General features: G+C 42.7%; 1 protein-coding gene across 2 annotated transcripts in view; it reads right to left on the bottom strand.

Annotated features, from left to right (window-relative positions):
• PTPRG (protein tyrosine phosphatase receptor type G) overlaps positions 1 to 23,222 on the bottom strand; it is a 595,254-nt gene that overhangs the window by 57,503 nt on the left and 514,529 nt on the right. For both annotated transcript variants that reach the window (XM_073644646.1, XM_073644647.1), the window contains 5 exons: positions 16,839 to 16,930; positions 7,356 to 7,452; positions 3,032 to 3,114; positions 2,013 to 2,147; positions 32 to 166 (listed from right to left, as the gene is read on the bottom strand). In XM_073644646.1, the coding sequence (XP_073500747.1) occupies positions 32 to 166; positions 2,013 to 2,147; positions 3,032 to 3,114; positions 7,356 to 7,452; positions 16,839 to 16,930 (542 nt within the window). The remainder of the gene's footprint in view (positions 1 to 31; positions 167 to 2,012; positions 2,148 to 3,031; positions 3,115 to 7,355; positions 7,453 to 16,838; positions 16,931 to 23,222) is intronic.

The raw sequence follows: 23,222 nt of genomic DNA, 5'->3' as shown, positions 1-23,222 counted from the left end.
GTACAATTTCTTTAGAATGAGGCGGCCTCACCTTCTTCATCTTCACGTTCCTGATGGTGAATCTCCGCACTGTGTAGCAGGCATACACCTTTGTGCTCTTTAACGTCACCATAATGTTCCCGTACTCCTCACTGTTCTCTGTCGGCCAATACTGATCGCATTTTCTCTGAAAGACAAAAACTTTATTGCACTTGATCCATCATGGAGGACACAAAATGGTGCAAGGTATTATAAGTAGTGGTTATTAAACCAGAGCATGTATTATTCTATTTTGACTACCTGTGTTTTTTTGCTTCACATTCCCTAATCTGAGCAAGGTTGCAAGTAAGAGAGGGGGATCATTAGCACAGATTTGTTAGCCCCTCTTCCCTGTTCTCTTCTCATGGCCCTTGTTGCAATTCGTAGTTGCTTGTTAATGCCAATTAGATTTTAGATCCCTATAATGACCATAAGAGTCAATTTCTGGCTTGTATGATCATAAAGGCTAAATTCTTCAACATACTCACTTTACATATAAAGAGTAGTCTGTGATTTCACAAGACAAAATGCACATATTATTAAATAGCGCATTTGAACCTGATAAGGCCGGTAAGCTTACTTTGACAATCTATGTTAGAATGGATGTTTAATGCTTTCTGAAAATCACAACTTAGTTTCTACCACCTCAGCATAATTGACAACTTCTCAGTGTCCCTCCTCCCTGCTGCCGAATATACACCCACCTGGCCTGATCGACAGCTCCTCAATGTCTCTCCTCCCTGCTGCTGAATATCCAAACCAACCATTCTGATCGACAGCTCCTCAGGCTACTGAATATCTATCCACCTGGCCTGATCAACAGTTCCTCGGTGTCCCTCCTCCCGGCTGCTGCATATCCATCCACCTGGCCTGATCAACAGCTCCTCAGTGTCCCTCTTCCCTGCTGCTGAATATACACCCACTTGGCTTGATCAAAGGCCCCTTAGTGTCCCTCCTCCCGGCTGCTGACTATCCACCCACCCAGCATGATCAACAGCTCCTCAATGTACCTCCTCCCTGCTGCTGAATATTCATCCACCTGGCCTGACAGCTCCTCATTGCCCCTCTTCCCTGCTGCTGAATATCCATCCACCTAGCTTGATCGACCACTCCTCAATGTCCCTTCTCCCTGCCGCTGAATTTCTGCCCTCTTAGTCGGCTTGGCAGTCCTTCAGTGATCCTCCTCGCCATGCGGCTGCTTGATACAAGCTGCAGCTGTTAGTGAGACTGGTTAAGCAAAGATTGAATATACTTAGACTCATGAGCTCTCTACACTTTTTAGCTGGACTCCTCTGAATATCAGGATTATACAGCATTTTAACATGTATTTTCAACGTACATAAACCAGTCTTATCAGGTCTAACAGATCTTTTTAATAAAGTATGCAATCTGTATTAAGAAATCTGATGACAGACTAACACTTGATAATATCCACTGTTTCTGACACATGAAGACAAACAATATATATTTGTGTTCTGCAAAACAGAAAATAAATATTTTGAATTAAGTATTTTGACCACTAGATGGCACTGTACATCATTGTGATCAGTGCTGCTCATGGACGGATTTAATCCTAACAGCACACCATGTGGTTGGGCATGGTACTGCAAGCAAAAATTATTAATGGCAATAAATTAATAATAATGCAAAATCTGCCGAGGTGCAAATCCCCTCAACAAAATACTTCCTACGTATTCATTCACTATTATATGGTTTGCAAGGTACATCTAATAAAAATTACAAAATCCAATACCACAAGAAACCCTCTATAATTTATTATGCTACTGTATTCCAGCCTTGTGCGGTCTTCCCTTGCTGAACTATGCCCCCATACCCAACACATTTCAACTGAGGTCGAAAAGCAAATGTATCTAGAGAATAAAAGCTCAGCACTCACTATCTATCAATTATTAAGAAGTTCAGCACAATCCCATATCCTCCGGGAAGATTACCGGGGAATTAAACCGCTTACAGCCAAACTCTACTGTACTTACTCGCCCCTTTTCTACCAGATTTGTTATCATAACAATGATTCCAGTGTTTTGTTCCCAAATCATCCTCCAGAAATCTTCAAAAGTCGACTTTAGGGGTCCCTGGGCAGCGATGTAGGCTTTTGCTTTGTTGTAGCCCTTCAAAGACAAGCAAACTCGAGATGAAAGCCGCCTCATGGCAAACAAATTAATTATTTAAGGAGAAGAGGAAAAAAAAAAAAAGAGAAATATTTTATGGATTGAAGATATGATACAAACAGTCCTTTCATACAAATTTCAAAGATGGAATCGAAAAAGAAAAAATTCTACTGCTCCCCCCACCTCCCCATTAAATGAAATATTCTACTGCTCCCCCCACCTCCCCAATAAATGAAAAATTCTACTGCTCCCCCCACCTCCCCATTAAATGAAAAATTCTACTGCTCCCCCCACCTCCCCATTAAATGAAAAATTCTACTGCTCCCCCCACCTCCCCATTAAATGAAAAATTCTACGGCTCCCCCCACCTCCCCATTAAATGAAAAATTCTACTGCTCCCCCCACCTCCCCATTAAATGAAAAATTCTACTGCTCCCCCCACCTCCCCATTAAATGAAAAATTCTACGGCTCCCCCCACCTCCCCATTAAATGAAAAATTCTACTGCTCCCCCACCTCCCCATTAAATGAAAAATTATACTGCTCCCCCCACCTCCCCATTAAATGAAAAATTCTACTGCTCCCCCCACCTCCCCATTAAATGAAAAAGTATACTGCTCCCCCCACCTCCCCATTAAATAAAAAATTCTACTGCTCCCCCCCACCTCCCCATTAAATGAAAAATTCTACTGCCCCCCCCCACCTCCCCATTAAATGAAAAATTCTACTGCTCCCCCCCACCTCCCCATTAAATGAAAAATTCTACTGCCCCCCCCCCACCTCCCCATTAAATGAAAAATTCTACGGCTTCCCACCCACATCCCCCCCCCCCCCATTAAATATGGTAATGATTGGAAATAGTCCTGTTAAATGAAATCAACTTACATCAACATAATTGGCGTTAATGTAGTCACTGTGCTTTGAATCCTTGCCGGGGAAAGGCCTCAGTTTCACCCTACTGTGATCATCTGGAAAAAGAAGCCATGATGCAAAAGTGAACTCAACGGGGCACGAAACATTCATATTTTCATAGAAATTGGCCTTGAATGAACTCAAGTCTGATGTATTTTATGCCACTGGTCCATTTAATAGCAAAGGCAATAGAAGCTGAAGAGGAAGCATAATAAGGAGCACTTGTCCTTTCACCCAAAACCAGAGTTTTTGGGTCAAGTTCTTCCTGCCCTTATACCTCACAAACTAATTTTGGTGCACAAGTCCAGGAACTGTCCCGATACTCATGGTCTGCAACTTGCCATCCACTCTAAGTGGGAGGTTCTACTTGATCAGCAATTTATCAGCACTATATGTACTGGAACACCCTTACCCTCAACCCCCGAGCATTGTCCAATGGCTTGCCAGTCCTTTACTAAAAAGCACGCCTCTCTTTTGCTGGTATGAGTTTGTTGTGTTATAGGAATTATCCATAGGGTATTGTTAGTGCCCTATGGTTCTGCCTGGTATTAGAGTAGGCCCTATTTCTGTCCCCTTTGTTTTGGATTGTTATTGTGTCTTATCTGTTTTTTGTCTTTTGTCGGGGTATAAGTTTTAATAAGACATGAGCAAACCTGGTGCTAAAATCCGAACACTGACTTCTTCCGGAAGCCCTTGTCAATGAGGGGAGGAGATAGGGGGCACCCAAACCAAATTTTGGAATAAAGTTTTGTCGGGTACCAGAACCCGAACTTCCACAAGTCCGCTAATCCCTAGTTTTATTGCATACCTAATAAATCTATTTTTAGGGGGATAACGTATGTTTACTCTCAGTATGAGTTTGACAGACAGGAGAGCAGGAGCAGAGACACAAATCCCCGGCCCCATCTCCTGTAATCCATCTCAACCTCTCTTCTGCTAGAGATGGATTACACTTTACAACAGGCAGTGGGCATCAAAATATCAAAATTCGACAACATGGAAACATCTTGCGACTGGCAGTTTGGAGAGACTATTTGCTGAAATAGTTCTTTTTGGATGTCGTAAAATTTTGCATAATGATGGTTGCAGCAGAACAAATTTTAAAATGTATTGCTTTGTTAGGGAAGTAGAAGATTTGGAGCTGTATATTAAAAAAATAACATTTAAGAAGGGAAGTGAAGAAGCTAGATCCATATGGCTAAAAATCCACAGAAAGATTATGCTCTGTCATTATTGAGCAGTATGTCACTGAGTGGTAGGTTCTACTTCATCAGCACTATAAACAATGGAACGCCCTTTACCTCAACCTCCAGCACTATCCAATAGCTTTCCAGTCCTGTACTAAAAGCATGACTTTTGCTGGTATTCAGTTTGACAGATAGGAGAGCAGGAACAGAGAGACAAATCCCCTGCTCCACTTCCTGTAATCCATCTCGGCATCTCAGCTGCTAGAGATGGATTACACTTTACAACAGGCAGTGGGCATGTTATGGGGTTAATCTGCAGATTAATAGTGTTCTGAAGCCGTGCAGCCACTGCACTTAGAGCCCCAATGCCAGGAGGAAATAAACTATAATCCTCACGGTAGTCTCAGGCTTTCAGTTATAAAGGTGCTGCTGGGCGGCTTCAGTAACTGCTCAGTGCATAGTGAATGGCAGCTGATACTGCGGCCCAGCACTGACTTAAAGCAGGCTGGATCTATCTCTTGCAGCTGTGGGTGGAGCGGAGCTGCGCTAGCTGCTTTTAACTCCTTTTTAAAGGGATTTTCCACTACTCAAACTACCCCATGTTAATCCATATGTTTCCCCCTTGTAAAATACCAACACTTCTACTCAGATAACACCGGAGCGTCCAGGGATAACAAGTTATCTGTGCACGTTCGTTCGTTCATCACTTATGTATTGTTCTTATGTATTATGTATTGTTCATCTTTATGTATTGAGTTTTTAAAATAAAGAGATTTTTTTTTTTTATGGTTTACAGGTATGAAGGCCCCATAGGTTGATTGCTTTGGTTGTTGATTGGGGGGGGCTCGTACTGTATATAGGGTATGTCAGCATATTAATTCTGCTCAATATTAAGGGATACAAATAATATAAAAAATAATTATAATTAATATGTTAATATTGAGCAGAATTAATTTCAGCTTATTGTTCAGCCTCCACAACAGTCATGGTTTCTCATGTGGCCCCTTATGAAAATTAAGCTCCCACCCCTGCCCTATTATGTATGGCGCTATGTTATATATAGTTCTGTACATAAGGGAAAAATGTGCGCACCACGATACGCTCACCCCAATTTCTGTGAGCGGGGAGGGGGGCGCCTTCTAAACTGCCCGGGGCCCTGGCTACTCTTAATCCACCCCTGGCTGTCATCATTGAGTAATATGACACTGAGTGGTAGGTTCTACTTTATCAGCACTATACGCACTTAAACACACATTACCTTAACCTCCAGCATTATCCAATAGCTTTCCAGTCCTGGACTAAAAGCCTGCCTCTCTTTTGCTGGTATACAGTTTGACAGACAGGAGGGCAGGAGCAGAGAGACAAATCCTCTGCTTCACCTCCTGTAATCCATCTCGGCATCTCAGCTGTTATAGATGGATTACACTTTACAACAGGCAGTGGGCATGAAATTAGAAACAGAACTTTAAAATGTATGTATTTTGTTAGAGAAGTAGAGGATTTGGAGCTGTATATCATTAAAAAAAATGTTTAAGAAGGGAAAGGAGGAAGATGCATAGATATGGCTGAAGAACCAAGGAAAGCTTATGTTTGCTCATCATTGAGTAGTATGACCATGACAATCGCACAACATGAGCTTCAGTCAAACGCTTCTACTTTTCTATGTTCCGCGCAACCCTAAATGAAAATGACACATTTCTAATTTACTTACAATCAGTGGAAATTGGAGCTGAAATGTTTAACAGCAGCTAATTAACATTTAATATTGTGTATGGGAACAGTGTTGGGAACAAACGTCCACACATTTGGCTGAGGCAGTTGGAGCACATTCCAATTTCTTTTCCCTCTCTCCTTTCTAACAATGAAGAATTTCTGGAAAGAACGCAACGTTTTAATATTTCTATGCTGATTCAATGAAAAAGCTATGTAAAAGGACCGCGGTTTACTTAACATCTTTGCAGTATAGTGTAGAATCTAATGGACTGAAACCATAAATGGTCCAGACTACGGAGGCTAAGAATTCTTGACCATCAGGGTTGGGGCATCTGGTCCTTGATTATTGGAAATTTTTTACTTTTGTGTAGACCAAATTTTAGTCAAACTATTCGTATTGTTGGGTGGTGTCAAGCCTCAAGCAGGTGGTCTTATTTGTTCTATCTTTATTCCTTTCTTTCTGTAGTCGTTCACCCATCATCACACAGTTCCAGATGTAGCCCTAAGTGGATAGGTTACTGCCTCTTATAAAAATCAGCACAATTTCAATTTCCCTCCTTCTGTTTTGGAACTTTCAATGGGTTTTTAAATTGTTCAATTTCATGGTACTAATGTTGAACGCCCAGACATGACTACACAAACCTTGTAAGTGAAAAAGTCACTTATTCCTGCAAAATCATCACACTCTTGTCCTGCAGCTTGGAACCTTTCCTTCATCTAATTGGTGGTGCTCTATGCCTGCCCACTGCACTAATATAAGTGGACAAGTCACTTTCCCTACAAGATCAGATTACTTTTTTTATGCTTTCTCCCTTCTCATCTGATGTGCTGTAGGTCATTCTTTATCCACCCATATTATGCTACTGACCCTGCTTAAGCAACTCTGACTACAAGAACATAATTACAAAAATGGTCAAGTCACTGCCCCTACAAGATAAACACACTCCTTTCCTGCTGCTCTGAACCTTACCTTGAATTGATGGTCTGCAGGTTCTTCTGAGGCTAGCCATGTGTTATTGACTCTCCTTACGCAGCTCTGACTTCATGAACATAATGACTAAAGTGAAAAAGTCACTGCCTCCTACAAGATCAGTACACTCCTCTCCTGCTGCTCTTAACCTTATACCCTGAACAGATGGGCTGTAGGTTGTTCTAAGCCTAGTCATAACATGATATTGACCGTCCTTATACAGCTCTGACTATATGAAAATAATCACTAAAGTGAAGAAGTGACTACCTACTACAAGATCAACACACTCTCATCCTGAAGCCACAATTATGCGCACAATTTAATTGGCCAAAGGTTATACCAGCTCCACCCATTTCAAAGCAGTTCACATGCAGAAGATGAAGGATGAATACAATTCCCGGATCACAGGTACTTCAAAACTACTTACATGCAACAATGTTGATATATCTGTTCTTGTGTTTGTTATCCGGATGATTGGAATGTTCCGCTGTGATGTTCATGTCAGATGTGCAGCGCTGAACTTCCTGCAGAAAAACAAAACAACATGAGGAAATTAAAAATTTTGGGGAAAAACTTTGAGGATAGGAAATAGATATGACTTCATTCTTGCACATATTGTATTGCCGTCATGTATATTTCTCCTGGTGATCAGGACAGATCAAGTTATTACCAGCTGAGCTGCTGGGTCTAAATAAAAGATCCAATTCAGACCAAACAGATGTTTTTATTCAAAATTGGGGCCACTATTCTTAACTTACTTTTCTTCTCCTGTAGCAACACCCATAAGAACTTCATATACATGGACCTTTAAAAGGGAACCTGTCATCAGCTTAAAGTAGTCATTATTTGCTTTTATTTTATTCCCGTTGCTCTCCTGAAAATTATTTTTTTTAAATATTTTTAGTGCTAATTTTTATAGTCTAGGGGGCGTGTCTCACAGGGTAATAATGCAAATAATTCTAAAGACATGCCCCAGAGGATCCAGTGAGCCACGCCCCCTAAGTAAAGCCCATAACAATTAGTACTAACTAAAAAAGTACCATATTCCTAAAACCATATGACGGAATTTAACAAAAGAAAAACTAAAACATCATACTCAAGATAGCAGTCGGATTAATTCTAAGAGCAAAAAGTGCCCATTTTTGATCTAGTAATAGGAATTCTTTAAAGAGAACCTGTCACCAGCTTGAAAGTGACCAATTTTTGCTCTGAGTACTAATTAGTAAAGTGTTTTCGGGGGGGCGTAATTCACAGGGTAATAATGCAAAGCAGCCTAAAGACACGCCCATGAGGATCCTGTAAATCATGTCCCCTTGTAAAGACAAAAAAAAATAAGCACTAAATAAAAAGACCCATATCTCAAACCACAGATTTAAAAAAACACACTTAGGGGAATAAAATAAAAACAAAAATTTTTTACTTTTTACCTGATGACAGGTCCTCCTTAAATGAAGTGTATCTATATTTTGTAGTACTTAAAACCAGATATCGATACATGAACTTTCTCTAATATTTTTTGGTTTTCTTATTTTAGATGTTTGGCTTCTGTTAACAGAATTCAGAGAGAAGTTTTACATCTGCCTCATGGAACGTATAATAGAAGTCTCACTTTACCAATTTGCCGCTCTCCACAAGGAGAAACATTACCCCATTGACACACTTTCAGAAGCCTCTCAGCCTGCCAAACCAGTTCCCCTGCTTGGCACTGATGAGGAGCAAACGCACCGAAACACGTTTCTGCAAACAGTTTCTGGTTTTGCTTCTTAGCCCACGTCATTTGACAAGACCCTTTTTCAAAGTGTCCATATTGACGTAATATTTGTACTTCCTGTAGGTGACCGTAGACAATAGTCTGGAGAAGACACATTGACTTCTTTTGTAGACTGTTGTAGGCAGGGCCGGCGTCAGCACCCGGGCAAGTGCCGGGGCCCTGATCAGGCGGGGGGCCCACTCGCCGTCGGGCACCCCGCCGTGCTATGGGACCCGTGAGTGGAGGAGAGCGGTGTCAGCACCCGCTCCCCACCGCTCGCTCAGGGCCCCGGCAGCCGGCACAATACTCACCTCTCCCGGTGCCTCCGCACGCAGCGTCTTCCGCATCCTCTGACTGTCACGTCTCAGGTCAGAGGGCGCGGTGACGTCTTTATGCAGTGACTTCTTTACACCGCGCTCTCTCCTGAGCCGTCACAGCTCAGAGGACGCAGAAGACACCGGCGACGCTGGAGTCCAGAGCAGCGGCAGCAGACGAGAAGTGAGGTGAGTATTTGATTTTTTTTTTAATGTATGGAGGCATAGGGCATTATAAGGAGGAGGGGGGTGTGACATCCTGCATGGAGTATAAGGGGGGGGGGGGGAGAGGTGACATTCCTGCATGGGCCATTATAAGGGGGGGTGACATCCTGCATGGGGCATTATATGGGGGGGTGGGGGAGTGACATCCTGCATGGGGCATTATAAGGGGGGGGGCAGCCTGGATGGGGCATTATAAGGGGGGGGGGGGGAAACAGCCTGCACGGAGCGTTATATGGGGGCCAATATTCTGTATGGAGCGTTATATGGTGGCCAGTATCCTGTATGGAGCGTTATAAGGGGGTCAGTATTCTGTATGGAGTGTTATTTGGGGGCCAGTATCCTGTATGGAGCATTTTATGGGAACCAGTATTCTGTATGGAGCGTTATATGGGGACCAGTATCCTGTATGGAGCGTTATAAGGGGGTCAGTATTCAGGGTATTAAAAGGAGGGGGGGTGACATCCTGCATGGGGCATTATAAGGGGGGTGACATCCTGCATGGGGCATTATAAGGGGGGGGGGGGGACAGCCTGCACGGAGCGTTATATGGGGGCCAGTATTCTGTATGGAGCATTATATGGGGGCCAGTATTCTGTATGGAGCGTTATATGGTGGCCAGTATCCTGTATGGAGCATTGTAAGGTGGTCAGTATTCTGTATGGAGCGTTATATGGGGGCCAGTATCCTGTATGGAGCATTATATGGGGGCCAGTATCCTGTATGGAGCATTATATGGGGGCCAGTATCCTGTATGGAGCGCTATATGGGGGCCAGTATTCTGTATGGAGCGTTATATGGGGGCCAGTATCCTGTATGGAGCATTTTATGGGGGCCAGTATTCTGTATGGAACGTTATAAGGGGGTCAGTCTCCTGTATGGAGCATTTTATGGGGGCCAGTATACTGTGTGGAGCGATTCGCCAGTTTCTGAGCTATTGTAGAATTTACAACAGATATTGTTCATGTAATGTAAGAAGTGAAATCTTTGCATTGTACTATATATATATTTCTGTGCGGTATCTGTGCATCATGAATCGTGGCATGTGTTAAAGGGGCCCACTGAGACTCTTTCGCCCAGGGCCCACAAAAACCTGGAGCCGGCCCTGGTTGTAGGCATGCTCTGTGACATGCACAGAAGTTAATTTTGCAAGAAAGTGGAGGTGAGGCTGTGACATTGTGATGCCCGGCTGCGCTTGGTATCACAGATCCTAGAAGGGTGTATTGATGGATTCCTCCACAAGAGGCCCCCATAACCATTCACACATCTCCACCTTCCACCATAGACCACCAGAGGGAGCCCGTTAGGGATAGATAAATAGGGAAGGTGGAGCCAGGCAGCAGTCAGTCGAGTCTAGAGTCTATTCTGGTTTAGCAGTGAGTCCAGTACCGTCTGAGAAGAGTTACCTCAGAGGACAAAAGCCTGTTCCCGCTCCTGCAATTGCTATCCTGCAGTGGAGCTTATCCAGATCAAGACTCAGTGTAGCTCAGAGGAGTGAGCTTTAGGTGTGCCGGCGCCGTAGGATCGGTGAAGCGCGGCAAGCTGCCATTAGTGTGAGTAGCCTAGTGAGGGCCCGAGTAGGCCGAAGGCGAGTGGAGAGTTAGTACATAGGGGGCAGAGGAGCTTACCCAGCTCACCCCAAATCAGTTACCGGACACCGGGTACGAAGCTTACCGGGATCTCCACGACCCAGTAAGATATAACCGGAATCCCTGGAGAACTACAAGTCCCAGGATCGCTAAAGTGCGGATACGTAACAGAGCCAGGAGACACATAGGCCCGCAGCTAAGGTGCGTGTACTCCAAGAAAAGGCCCTACCACAAGGTCAGCCAGCGCAGGACAGAGACAAAGTTAGGCCTAGCTCCAGGCAGGTCAGAAACTTACTACGCAGAGGCAAGAAACAGGAGGCCCAAAACCCGCTCATTGGGGAGGATCCTGACATGCACCCTTAACCCTACAGTGCTCCGGGACGAGCCTGAATTTCCATCGGTAAAAGGTACTGAAGTGACTATCGTGTCTGTCCCTGTTCTTGCTCGGACCAGGCTGGGTCTCGTCTGTCCTGCATTCCCCTTCATACACTGCCCTGAGGCCTAGCTCCACCTCTGGGGAGCTATATCACCCAACTGCCTTATCACCGGCCTCAGTGGACTGCGCAGCGCTGGTGATCCTCACCAGAAGCCACAGGTGGCGTCACAAACTCTTTCTTAAAATTAACAAATATCCACCCTTTTAAGGAGAGACCCCAGGGTACGGGCCCGGGAGCCGACCACCGCGACATCCCTAGGCCAGGCTAAAGGCCCGGGTACCGAGTCATCCCCTTCCCCTGGGCGAGTCAACATCACCAATTCTTAATAATCCGGTGTCCTCTATAAAAAAAAAAAAAGATAAACTTTTGCTGTTAATGATAATGATAATGAGATGACTACTAAAACTACACAACAGGAAGTATCAGCCTAATATTAGCCTCAGTGACCAGAGAAAAAAATTGCAAAATTTCAGGATGAATTTTTTTTTTTTAATATTTTAATTAATAATTGAAAAAAATTACTGTAAAAATATTTTAAAATAAAAAATTACATTTAATCAATTGGTCATTTTTGATAACACATTTCCTTTATCAGGCAGACATTTTTCACTTGGATGATAGTTGCAAGAAATAATCAGTGTGTTTGATACTGATAAAAGACTATGTTTCTGATGGTAAATCCTTGTTCCTATATAGTCCTTTAGGAATATAGGAGGCATATGAATCATTGTGGTCAATATTCAAAAATAAAAATCGTAAATTAAGCCCGACATATCCTTTCTACAGTCATTTTTGCTAGTGTCTAACCTGAAACTCACCAATTATTGCATCTCTATTTATAACCCATCATAGAGAAACCTCTAACCCAACACATCTATTGCTTCAAATCCACAAATGTAGAATCAAGAGAAGAAAATCTTTTTGAGGGAACCTTAATTATGTCTTAAGTCTGGAGGTTATTGAGGTCCAATTTAATGCTTTCAACTTCTAAAGTGGAATATGGAAACTGACTGATAAAGGAAATAATTATGAGCGCACAGCTGCTGCACGAGCCAGGGGGAGCGTGTCAGATATATTATTCAAACAGCAGATGTGGCGTTATCCATCTACACCCAACAAAAGCATTGTGTACTGTGCACTATACGGCTCGGGTGCACAAAATAAATACAATTACATAGGTGCAAATTATTTCATTGACTATGGATTTCAACTGCAGTGACTGAGGAGCTCAATCATGGAAATATTTATTTACAGGGACTCTAAAATGTTCAATTGTTGTGGTGGAATAATGTGGAATTGTATTAGAACATACACAATGATAAAACTAAACTGCAATCATAAAAAGAATAAAGAAGATGATGAAGGAGAAGCTAAAGAAAAAGATGACAGACAGGAGGAAGAAGGGAGGAGGAGGTGGAAGAAGGGAGGAGGAGGTGGAAGAAGGGAGGAGGAGGTGGAAGAAGGGAGGAGGAGGTGGAAGAAGGGAGGAGGATGGAGGTGGAAGAAGGGAGGAGGATGGAGGTGGAAGAAGGGAGGAGGATGGAGGTGGAAGAAGGGAGGAGGATGGAGGTGGAAGAAGGGAGGAGGATGGAGGTGGAAGAAGGGAGGAGGATGGAGGTGGAAGAAGGGAGGAGAAGGGAGGTGGAAGAAGGGAGGTGGAAGAAGGGAGGTGGATGGAGGGGAAAGGATGGAGGGGAAAGGATGGAGGGGAAAGGATGGAGGGGAAAGGATGGAGGGGAAAGGATGGAGGGGAAAGGATGGAGGGGAAAGGATGGAGGGGAAAGGATGGAGGGGAAAGGATGGAGGGGAAAGGATGGAGGGGAAAGGATGGAGGGGAAAGGATGGAGGGGAAAGGATGGAGGGGAAAGGATGGAGGGGAAAGGATGGAGGGGAAAGGATGGAGGGGAAAGGATGGAGGGAAAAGGATGGAGGGAAAAGGATGGAGGGAAAAGGAGGATAGAGGGAGGGAGAGAGGGAGGAAGGGAGAGGGTGGCAGGGAGAGAGGGAGGCAGGGAGAGAGGGAGGCAGGGAGAGAGGGAGGCAGGGAGAGAGGGAGGCAGGGAGAGAGGGAGAGTGGGGCTTGAGACGGGAGGAGAGAGGGAGGAGAGGGGAGAAGGAAGGAAAGGCATGAGGATGAAGGAAGGAAGGAAAGGCATGAGGATGAAGGAGGAGATGGAAGGAAGGAAAAGGCCAAAAAGAGGGCGAGTCAGCAAGCAAAGGAAGGGGAGGAGTAAGGGGAGAGGTGGGGGGGGGAGAAGCAAGGCCAGGGGAGAGAAGCAAGCGAGGAATAAGCGAGGAAATAAAAGGACGGATAAGAAATGAGGGAAAAGGAGAAAAAGTAAGAAGTGGAACATAAATGCTTTAAATACTACTACCTTTAATTTTAAAAAGTGCAATACCTGTTATTACCACCAGGATGACTGGGTAGTCAATGCTGAAATATTTATGTACAGTATGGTAAGGTCTATAGAAATGAGTGCAAACAAACATGTAGGGCAACTGACAGTAGCAGCCAGGCGCTACAAAATTTTAAGGTTGTAATGAAAAACTGTTCCTTCTGCTCATTGCTAGCACGAGTTTTACACATGAGATGTAATTATAGAACTAGGACAGGATTCAAATGACAATAATAAAAGAAAGGGTGCATCAGAAGCACAAGTAGTTGTCACTCAAGTGCTGGTGCCTAAGGAGGCCCACAGACCACTCTTTCACATAAGTCATGAATATTGAAAATGATCCATGGAAGTTGAGGTGTTGGGATGGAGGTCTCAAAAGCTTTAAGTTTCACCTCTGATTAGTGCATCTCCAAGCTAAAACTAGAAGTTTAGACCAATTTTGGCTTAATTTCCCACATTTAAAATTCTGGTAATTGAGAGCGCTGTTTCCTGGACTTTCTTGTGGAACTGTTTGCAAAGTGTAGCTCCAATTAGGAATATGGCCACAGGGAGACGTAGGCGGGAAGTCTGGTTGATGGGCACAATGTGATCATAACTGGATATTCTGCTGTCAATTTTTAACTTATGGCAGGGACCAAATCTTTTAGTGGAACTTGAGACACACCTGAATATATTACACCAATATCCTATGTGATATGTTCAAATAGAATATATTTCCCATGCCTCCATGGTTTTTGGTGATATAATTGTCACGTCAGTATCTCTCGGACTGGTTTTATCTTTCAATTTAAGAAATGTTATAGGTCTGCTTTATTTTTATAAAGTCACAAAAAAACAGTGACATTATAAAAAATACACTAAGCAGCCCAGTAAGTGACATTGTTAGAATCAGGGTCTCTACATCATGATGCTCACAGATGGGATAGCAAAAAACTTGGTGACAGATTCCCTTTCAAATTGTGGATATTTGGAATTCGTTTGATTAGGGTAGTGCATTCCAGAAACCTCGTGCAGTACAAGGTAAGTTTTGGAGACAGAAGTGGGTGGTTATTATGGAGGATGTTACATCTTAGATCATTTGCATTGATATACAGTAAATGATCCCATTGTGCCATTCTCTTGTTCCACAAAAAGCTTCATCACATACTGCACATATGCTGAGGATTCACATACTACACCTTCCTTGGACTCTATAGATGACTTGACACTGCACAAATCTTAGTCCTAATTAGAGTCAGCTCAAGTTCAAGGAAGTGCCGCTGATTATTTTGAATAATTAAATGGTGTCAAAAGCAGCTGTGAGATACAACGCCGGGGACCACAGCTCATAAATAATTGAGGGGATGGCGACACATGTGATCAGCCTGATCACATCCCACTCCCGGGACAATGAGTGCTTGCCCTGAATACGATCATCACTGTTATTGCTGCTCAGTCAGCCAAATTACAGCAGCGGCATCGCCCAAATACCACTAGAGCTCAATTAGCAGGGCGCAGATTGTGTAGGGTGGGGGCGGCTCTGTGTTCAGGTACAGAGAAAACTGCACTGTCAGACTTGCTAAAGAGTGGCGTAATGGAGGTGGGATTCAAGAATCCAGCAGAAATGAGATCTGTGACCCATATAATGTAAGAGCCTATTTACAGGAAGCAATTGCACATTTGGAATAGGATACCTCTCTCTGTATCCGTCCCTCCGCCGCATCTCTCTCTGTATCCGTCCCTCCGCCGCATCTCTCTCTGTATCCGTCCCTCCGCCGCATCTCTCTCTGTATCCGTCCCTCCGCCGCATCTCTCTCTGTATCCGTCCCTCCGCCGCATCTCTCTCTGTATCCGTCCCTCCGCCACATCTCTCTCTGTATCCGTCCCTCCGCCGCATCTCTCTCTGTATCCGTCCCTCCGCCGCATCTCTCTGTATCCGTCCCTCCGATGCATCTCTCTCTGTATCCGTCCCTCCGATACATCTCTCTCTGTATCCGTCCCTCCGCCGCATCTCTCTCTGTATCTGTCCCTCCGCCGCATCTCTCTCTGTATCCGTCCCTCCGCCGCATCTCTCTCTGTATCCGTCCCTCCGATGCATCTCTCTGTATCCGTCCCTCCGATGCATCTCTCTCTGTATCCGTCCCTCCACGTCTCTCTCTGTATCCACCCCTCCACCACATCTCTCACTGTATCCCTCACTCTGCCACATCTCTCTGTATCCACCCCTCCACCACATCTCTCACTGTATCCCTCACTCTGCCGCATCTCTCTCTGTATCTACCCCTCCACCACATCTCTCTCTGTATCCATCCCTCCACCACATCTCTCTCTGTATCCCTCACTCTGCCGCATCTCTCTCTGTATCCACCCCTCCACCACATCTCTCTCTGTATCCCTCACTCTGCCGCATCTCTCTCTGTATCCACCCCTCCACCACATCTCTCTCTGTATCCCTCACTCTGCCGCATCTCTCTCTGTAGCCACCCCTCCACCACATCTCTCTCTGTATCCATCCCTCCACCACATCTCTCTCTGTATCCCTCACTCTGCCGCATCTCTCTGTATCCACCCCTCCACCACATCTCTCTCTGTATCCATCCCTACACCACATCTCTCTCTGTATCCATCTATTTTTTTTCTCATACTAATCCATCTTCATCAGGATCTGTCTATAAGCATCTTTCTTTCTGTTTGATTCGGTTTGAAGAGTAAAATATATTCTCAATACAATAAAATAGACTATTCCTTCCATTATCTTCTCTGGTGAAAGTTAAAAAGAAAACTGTACATCTTTATATTTTCTTCCTCTTTTGTTATTTTCATTACCGTCCATTTTTTTTGGCGGTTCATTCCTGTTGTGACTGGCCAGGCTTTTGGCAATGGTCAGAAAATATGCATGAAAGGAGCATTTATCAAGCAGCACCATTCTTCAATTGTTAGGCTGAAGAATCTCTTGTGACGCCGGCCCCAGATTGCCCATGTGTGGGTCACATCTGCATTCAGCTCCAGCCGTTTACAGCAGGACAATATATCTCACTTAACTGCAGCCAGAATGACTGAGCACATAAAGACAATTTATTGCAGCTCTTTTAATCGTGCGCAACATAAGGTAAATTGCGCCATAAAAAAAGCCGCATATATAATTACAGAAACATAATATTTGCATTTTAATTTTTAACATATTCTGAATTCGCAATAAAATTTATTTAAAGCACAAACGTACCTCGAATTCTTCGGAGAACCCATGCTGGTTGTTAGAATAGAGCTCACTGATGTGTTTGACAAACTGCTTGACAGGAATAGCTTCCATGTCATCTGCGGGGGGGGGGAGAGACAAGAAGGGGTCACAAAGCTGAACTCCGGACTAATAACAATAAAAAATATATATATATATTTACCTATGTCATTAGCAACAAGATCAGAAAAACATGGTTGCTTTCTTCCATAAAGTGCCACGCTTTCCATGGTTTGGTATTTCAGCTCTATTAAAGTAAATAATGCCTAGCTGCAATACCACTCACAACCTGTCAACAGATGTGGCACTGTTTCGAAGTAAAGCAGCCATGTGTCCATAGTACTGTACAAGCCCTTAAAGTGCATCCAAGTTTCGAGAGGGGGGTCTTTGACCCTCTACAGGAAGTTAGGGCGGGTCTTTGACCCTCTACAGGAAGTTAGGGCGGGTCTTTGACCCTCTACAGGAAGTTAGGGCGGGTCTTTGACCCTCTACAGGAAGTTAGGGCGGGTCTTTGACCCTCTACAGGAAGTTAGGGCGGGTCTTTGACCCTCTACAGGAAGTTAGGGCGGGTCTTTGACCCTCTACAGGAAGTTAGGGCGGGTCTTTGACCCTCTACAGGAAGTTAGGGCGGGTCTTTGACCCTCTACAGGAAGTTAGGGCGGATTTTTGACGCTCTACAGGAAGTTAGGGCAGGTCCTTGATGCTCTACAGAAAGCTGGGCGGGTCTTTGACCCTCTACAGAAAATGGGGGTGGGTTTTTGTCGCTTTGCTCTTGCTCTCCTGTCTGCCAAGCTGCATACATTCATATCAAAGATTTTCACTTATAAAGGAGAAAAGGAGGGAGCACTAGATCAAAATAATTAGTATATCAAAAAAGTTTATTTTATCAAAATAATTTAAAATATGTTATAGTATAAATATTATCATATACAGAGATGCAGGACATAAACTTAGTACAAAAGGTTTTGAGAGACCTGTGAGCTGGACTATTAGATTGTTTTTTGACCCCCTCTCCTTTGAGTCCAACTTAAGAGATCTTAAATAGTATAAGGAAAGTATGAAGGACAATCTAATAGTCCAGCTCACAGGTCTCTCAAAACCTTTTGTACTAAGTTTATGTCCTGCATCTCTGTATATGATAATATTTATACTATAACATTTTAAATTATTTTGATAAAATAAACTTTTTGATATGCTAATTATTTTGATCTAGTGCTCCCTCCTTTTCTCCTTTATAAGTAAAAATGTTTTAGCTGGAGGGGATCCCCCTTATTTATAGGCCATCTCTCTAGTATATTCATATCAAAGATGTTGGGAAGCTAAGGGCAGAAAGTTCCAGCACATATAGTGATGGCAGAACACCAATGACTAGGAATAGCCTACTGAAAAAGAATGGATGGCAAGTTATAGAGCATGAGAATTGAAAAATTCAGAACTTAGAAGGCTGGTATGTGCACCAAAAGCTATAACTGGTGGCCGGTGATAAGGGCAGAAAACCATACTTTTCTACAGTTTTTGTGCAAAAGGACAAGTACACTTTAGGTTCTCCAACACAATCTGCATTTTTTGTAGTTCCCATTAGGGGGGGGGGTCAATATGAATTCAATTTCTATTCAAGCCAGAGTAGGCGTATATGCAGAATGAGTTAAATGAGAATTTGTCAGTGAGCTCCTTCTGATGGTAAAGTCCATTACCTATCTTGCTTCTTCTGAGCTGCTCTCAGTTGATTTATGACCATATGAGAGTTGAGCTGAACTTTGCGTCTTAAATCAGCTGAGGGGGAACTCAAAAAAAAGGAAGGATAACAGTCATAAAGCTCCCATTAGATCAGACTCACTGACAAATTCTTAGTTAACTAATCAACATAAGGCTGTGTGCCCACGTAGCGTTTTTCAAGCGTATATGCTGCGGAATTTCCGCAGCGTAAACGCTTGAAAAACGCATGTAGATCCGCACCCCATGGTCCCCAATGGCATTCCGCAATGTCAATGCCCATGCTGCGGATTTTTCCGCAGCGTATATGCTGCAGTCAAAAATCCGCAGCATGTTCATTAATTTTGCGGAAGCGCTGCGGAATCAATGTGCGGATGGTACCCAAGTCTGGAGGAGAGGAGACTCTCCTCCAGACCTGGGTACCAAAGAACCTGTAAAAAAAAGAATAAAATAAAGTTTATACTTATCTTCTGATGTTTTCCCTCCGTCGCGCTGTTGTCTGAAGGACCTGCCACGTCATTGAGTCATGTGACCCACCACATGACTCAATGACGTCACCGCAGGTCCTGCACACAACAGCGTGAGCCGCTCAAGACTCCGGACGGGGCAGAGAATGCATCAGAAGGTGAGTATAAAGTTTATTTTTTTATTTTTTACCATTCTGAACAAGTTGTCAAGCACTTTTCCAAGTGATGCTTGGAGAAGTGCTTGATAACCCGCATGCGGAAATGCATGCAAAGACGCCTCACAAACGCTTCTACCTGGCGGGAAAACCGCATGTAATATCCGCATGCGATTTTCCCGCCAGGGAGAAGCGTAAAAAATATGCTTCAGGTCCGCAACGTGGGCACATAGCCTAAAAGGTATAGAAGGCAAACTTGGCAACATTTTTAATGAAAACCAATTGCAAAAATTATTTTTAGCCAAAGATACATACATTTAAGTAAAAAAAAATGTTCCTTATAGGATTCTACACTGTGTTCCAAATTATTATGCAAATAATATTTTCTCAGATTTTCCCAAATTACCTATATGAATTGCAGTCATTGTAATTTTCCAGTCAAATAACTATTAGAGTACAATTGAGAGGTTTTTGTACAAACTGCCTATGATAACAGTATATTTAAAAAAAAAAAAAAAACTCAAACTGCACTCAAAATGCATGTTCCAAATTATTATGCACAGCAGAGTTTTCAACCTTTTCATTTTAATAAAGAACAAAAAAATGGTCATTTTTGAAATTATAAGCATTAGCAGGTTATTACAAACTGAAATCAAACAGTTTTCAACTCAAAACTTTATTCTAGGTGATGTTACATTTGCACATAGGACCCCTTGTTCGAAAGGAGCTTCTGAACTCTCTCGTCCATTGAATTTGTCAGGTTTTGGATGGTTTCTGCTTCAATTGTTTTGCATGAGGACAGAATACCCTCCCAGAGCTGTTGCTTAGATGTGAACTGCCTCCCGCCATCATAGACACTCCTTTTGATGATGCTCCAGAGGTTCTCAATGGGGTTGAGGTCAGGGGAGCATGGGGGCCACACCATAAGTTTGTCCCCTTTTATGCCCATAGCAGCCAGAGATGCAGATGTGTTATGTGCAGCATGAGACGGGGAATTATCATGCATGAAAATGATCTTGCTGCGGAATACACGGTTCTTCTTCTTGAACCATGGCAGCAAGTTCTGTTTGAGAAACTCCACATACATTATAGAGTTCATCTTTACCCCTTCAGGGATCCTAAAGGGGCCGACAATCTCTCTCCCCATGATTCCAGCCCAAAACATTACTCCACCTCCTCCTTGTTAGCGCCGTAGCTGTGTTTGCATGGGGTGTCCATCAACCAGCCATCCTCCACTCCATCCATCTGGACCATCGAGGTCATTTCATGCATGATAATGCCCCGTCTCATGCTGCACATAACACATCTGCATCTCTGGCTGATATGGGCATAAAAGGGGACAAACTTATGGTGTGGCCCCCATGCTCCCCTGACCTCAACCCCATTGAGAACCTCTGGAGCATCATCAAAAGGAGTGTCTATGATGGCGGGAGGCAGTTCACATCTAAGCAACAGCTCTGGGGGGGTATTCTGTCCTCATGCAAAACAATTGAAGCAGAAACCATCCAAAACCTGACAAATTCAATGGACGAGAGAGTTCAGAAGCTCCTTTCGAACAAGGGGTCCTATGTGCAAATGTAACATCACCTAGAATAAAGTTTTGAGTTGAAAACTGTTTGATTTCAGTTTCTAATAACCTGCTAATGCTTATAATTTCAAAAATGACCATTTTTTTGTTCTTTATTAAAATGAAAAGGTTGAAAACTCTGCTGTGCATAATAATTTGGAACATGCATTTTGAGTGCAGTTTGAGTTTTTTTTTTTTTTTTAAATATCCTGTTATCATAGGCAGTTTGTACAAAAACCTCTCAATTGTACTCTAATAGTTATTTGACTGGAAAATTACAATGACTGCAATTCATGTAGGTAATTTGGGAAAATCTGAGAAAATATTATTTGCATAATAATTTGGAACACAGTGTAGAAAGGATTTCAACACACATGGAAATTATATGAAGAAGGAAATAAAGCACTGTCTGTGTCTTGAATTTCAGTACATAAGTGGTCCCTTTTTAAGCACCCCTCTATGGGCTTACTTATTTCACCGCCTGATTGCAGTAGGTACGTTAAGTACACCTTTAAATGCCACGAGAACACATATCCATTGTCTCAGTCTCACCAGCTAATCAATTGCACGCTCCTCAATGATACTTACGTAAAATACCTTTAATGGGGCTGTAGGCAATTATTACAATTTTCTGAGGTTAATCCCACACTTAGAAATTCAATAAAAGACATATGTTGTCAGCCGTACATTTCAGCGGGTATTTAGTATGGCGTACTAAGACACTTTTAAGCATTTTTAATATAAGAATCAAAACTAATATCCTTTTGTACCATTCAGCCTTTTTACAAGTCAATAATGCATCTGTTGTTTCTTCCCAATGGAGACAATGTAGTTGAGGTGTATTCATTAAATGAACATTTAAAGATTTTTTTTTTTTTCTCCCCTTTAAAAGCAAAGCAATCATCAGAAAACAACCAATTGTTTAAACCGGGTTTGTGTGTTAAATTCTTTTTTTTTTTTTTATTTCTGGCAATGCTTATTTTTTCACATATCACAAGATCTATAAAAATAAATAAAAATACATAACTATAGAAATTTTGCAATTTTCATACAGGCCACTCGGGATTTTTAGAATCTAGCTTTCTATTGTTTCAGGAAACAACACATGTACATAGCCATAATAGTTGGATTCCAACCCTATCTTTTAGTGAGCAAATTGCAAAGATCATTGTGAAGGAAAGGGGGAATAGGGTCAGCTGAAACAGCCTGTTGTGATTGGTGGATCCTGTCTTATCAGCTGTGTATAGAGCCATTATCAGCCATTGTAATTCGGTTTCTGATGATAATGAGGTTGCAGTAAACTCTTCCTGAAAAAAAACAAAGTATGAGTCTAAAAAGCCCCAGTGGCCAGTGTGAAAATTGCAAGATTAATACTTTGCTTTTTAATAAAGATTATGATGAAAAAAAATGAAAAATAAGGCCAATATTTTTTTAAAAGTACATGTAACAAAAAACGGATTTAAACAATAGATAACTATCCAACGATAGCTTCTCTAAAAAAAAATGAGGATTGATCATGTCATCAACATTTCCAACCGATTTAAATGTAAGCTGTCAGCAGGTTTATCTATGTAATCAGAGGGCAGCATGTTGTAGGGGATGAGACACTGATTTCAGAGATGTGTCACTTATTAGGCTGTTTAAATACAAGTGTTTTATCAGCAGGAGATTATCACTACAGGTCTAGCTGCCCAGGTGCCTCCTGGTCCAACCACGCCCCCTCCTCTGATTAGCTACTTATACTGTCAATATATAGTGTACACAGAAAGATGCCAATCAGGGGTGTGGGTGAGGTTCGATTTCTCAGCTTTGCTACATATAAAAAATCTGATTGCATGACAACTGCTGTGCCCAAGTAAACTAAGTGATACATCGCTGGAATCAGGGTCTCTTTCTCTACATCATGCTGTTCTCAGCTAAGGTAGCAAAAACCTGGTCAGAGATTCCCTTTAAAGTGAAGTTTATGCACACATGCCAATCGTGGCTCCATATAATCCATCCATTTAGGACAACCTTAGAATGCGTATGGAGTCGTAATGTTTCAAAGTGCCATATGAAGACATCTTAAGGCATCACACAGTATTTCTACTTAGAAATAAGAAAATTTTGGAAAATTCTATTAAGATTTGATTGGTCTAATTCAGACGTAAAAGTTGAATTGGAGACTCTTTGGGTCTTCCGAAGACTATGTGGCCGTACACTGTCACATGTGGTGCGACACACATCATTGACACAAATTGTGCCCTTCGTGGGGCATAGTCAGCGTCGGCCACATTTAGGCATTCTATGTGCCATCATACAGTCTTTGCCCTGTGCAAAAATGTACAAGTTTATCAACCCTCTAATATAACTTTACTACAGTTTTTAATTATTATTTTTTTTCTTACTCCTATTACATAGACACCATCATCAAACTGAGTATTATTATGGTTCTCATTAGTAATTTAATGAGTATTTCGGTCATATAGAG

This window comes from Phyllobates terribilis, unplaced genomic scaffold (genome assembly GCF_046119375.1).
Source record: "Phyllobates terribilis strain yellow unplaced genomic scaffold, ASM4611937v1 Scaffold_8__6_contigs__length_399053987, whole genome shotgun sequence".
Lineage (NCBI taxonomy): Eukaryota > Metazoa > Chordata > Amphibia > Anura > Dendrobatidae > Phyllobates > Phyllobates terribilis.
The sequence above is the reverse complement of the archived record's forward strand: the minus strand, read 5'-3'. Positions and strand labels throughout refer to the sequence as shown.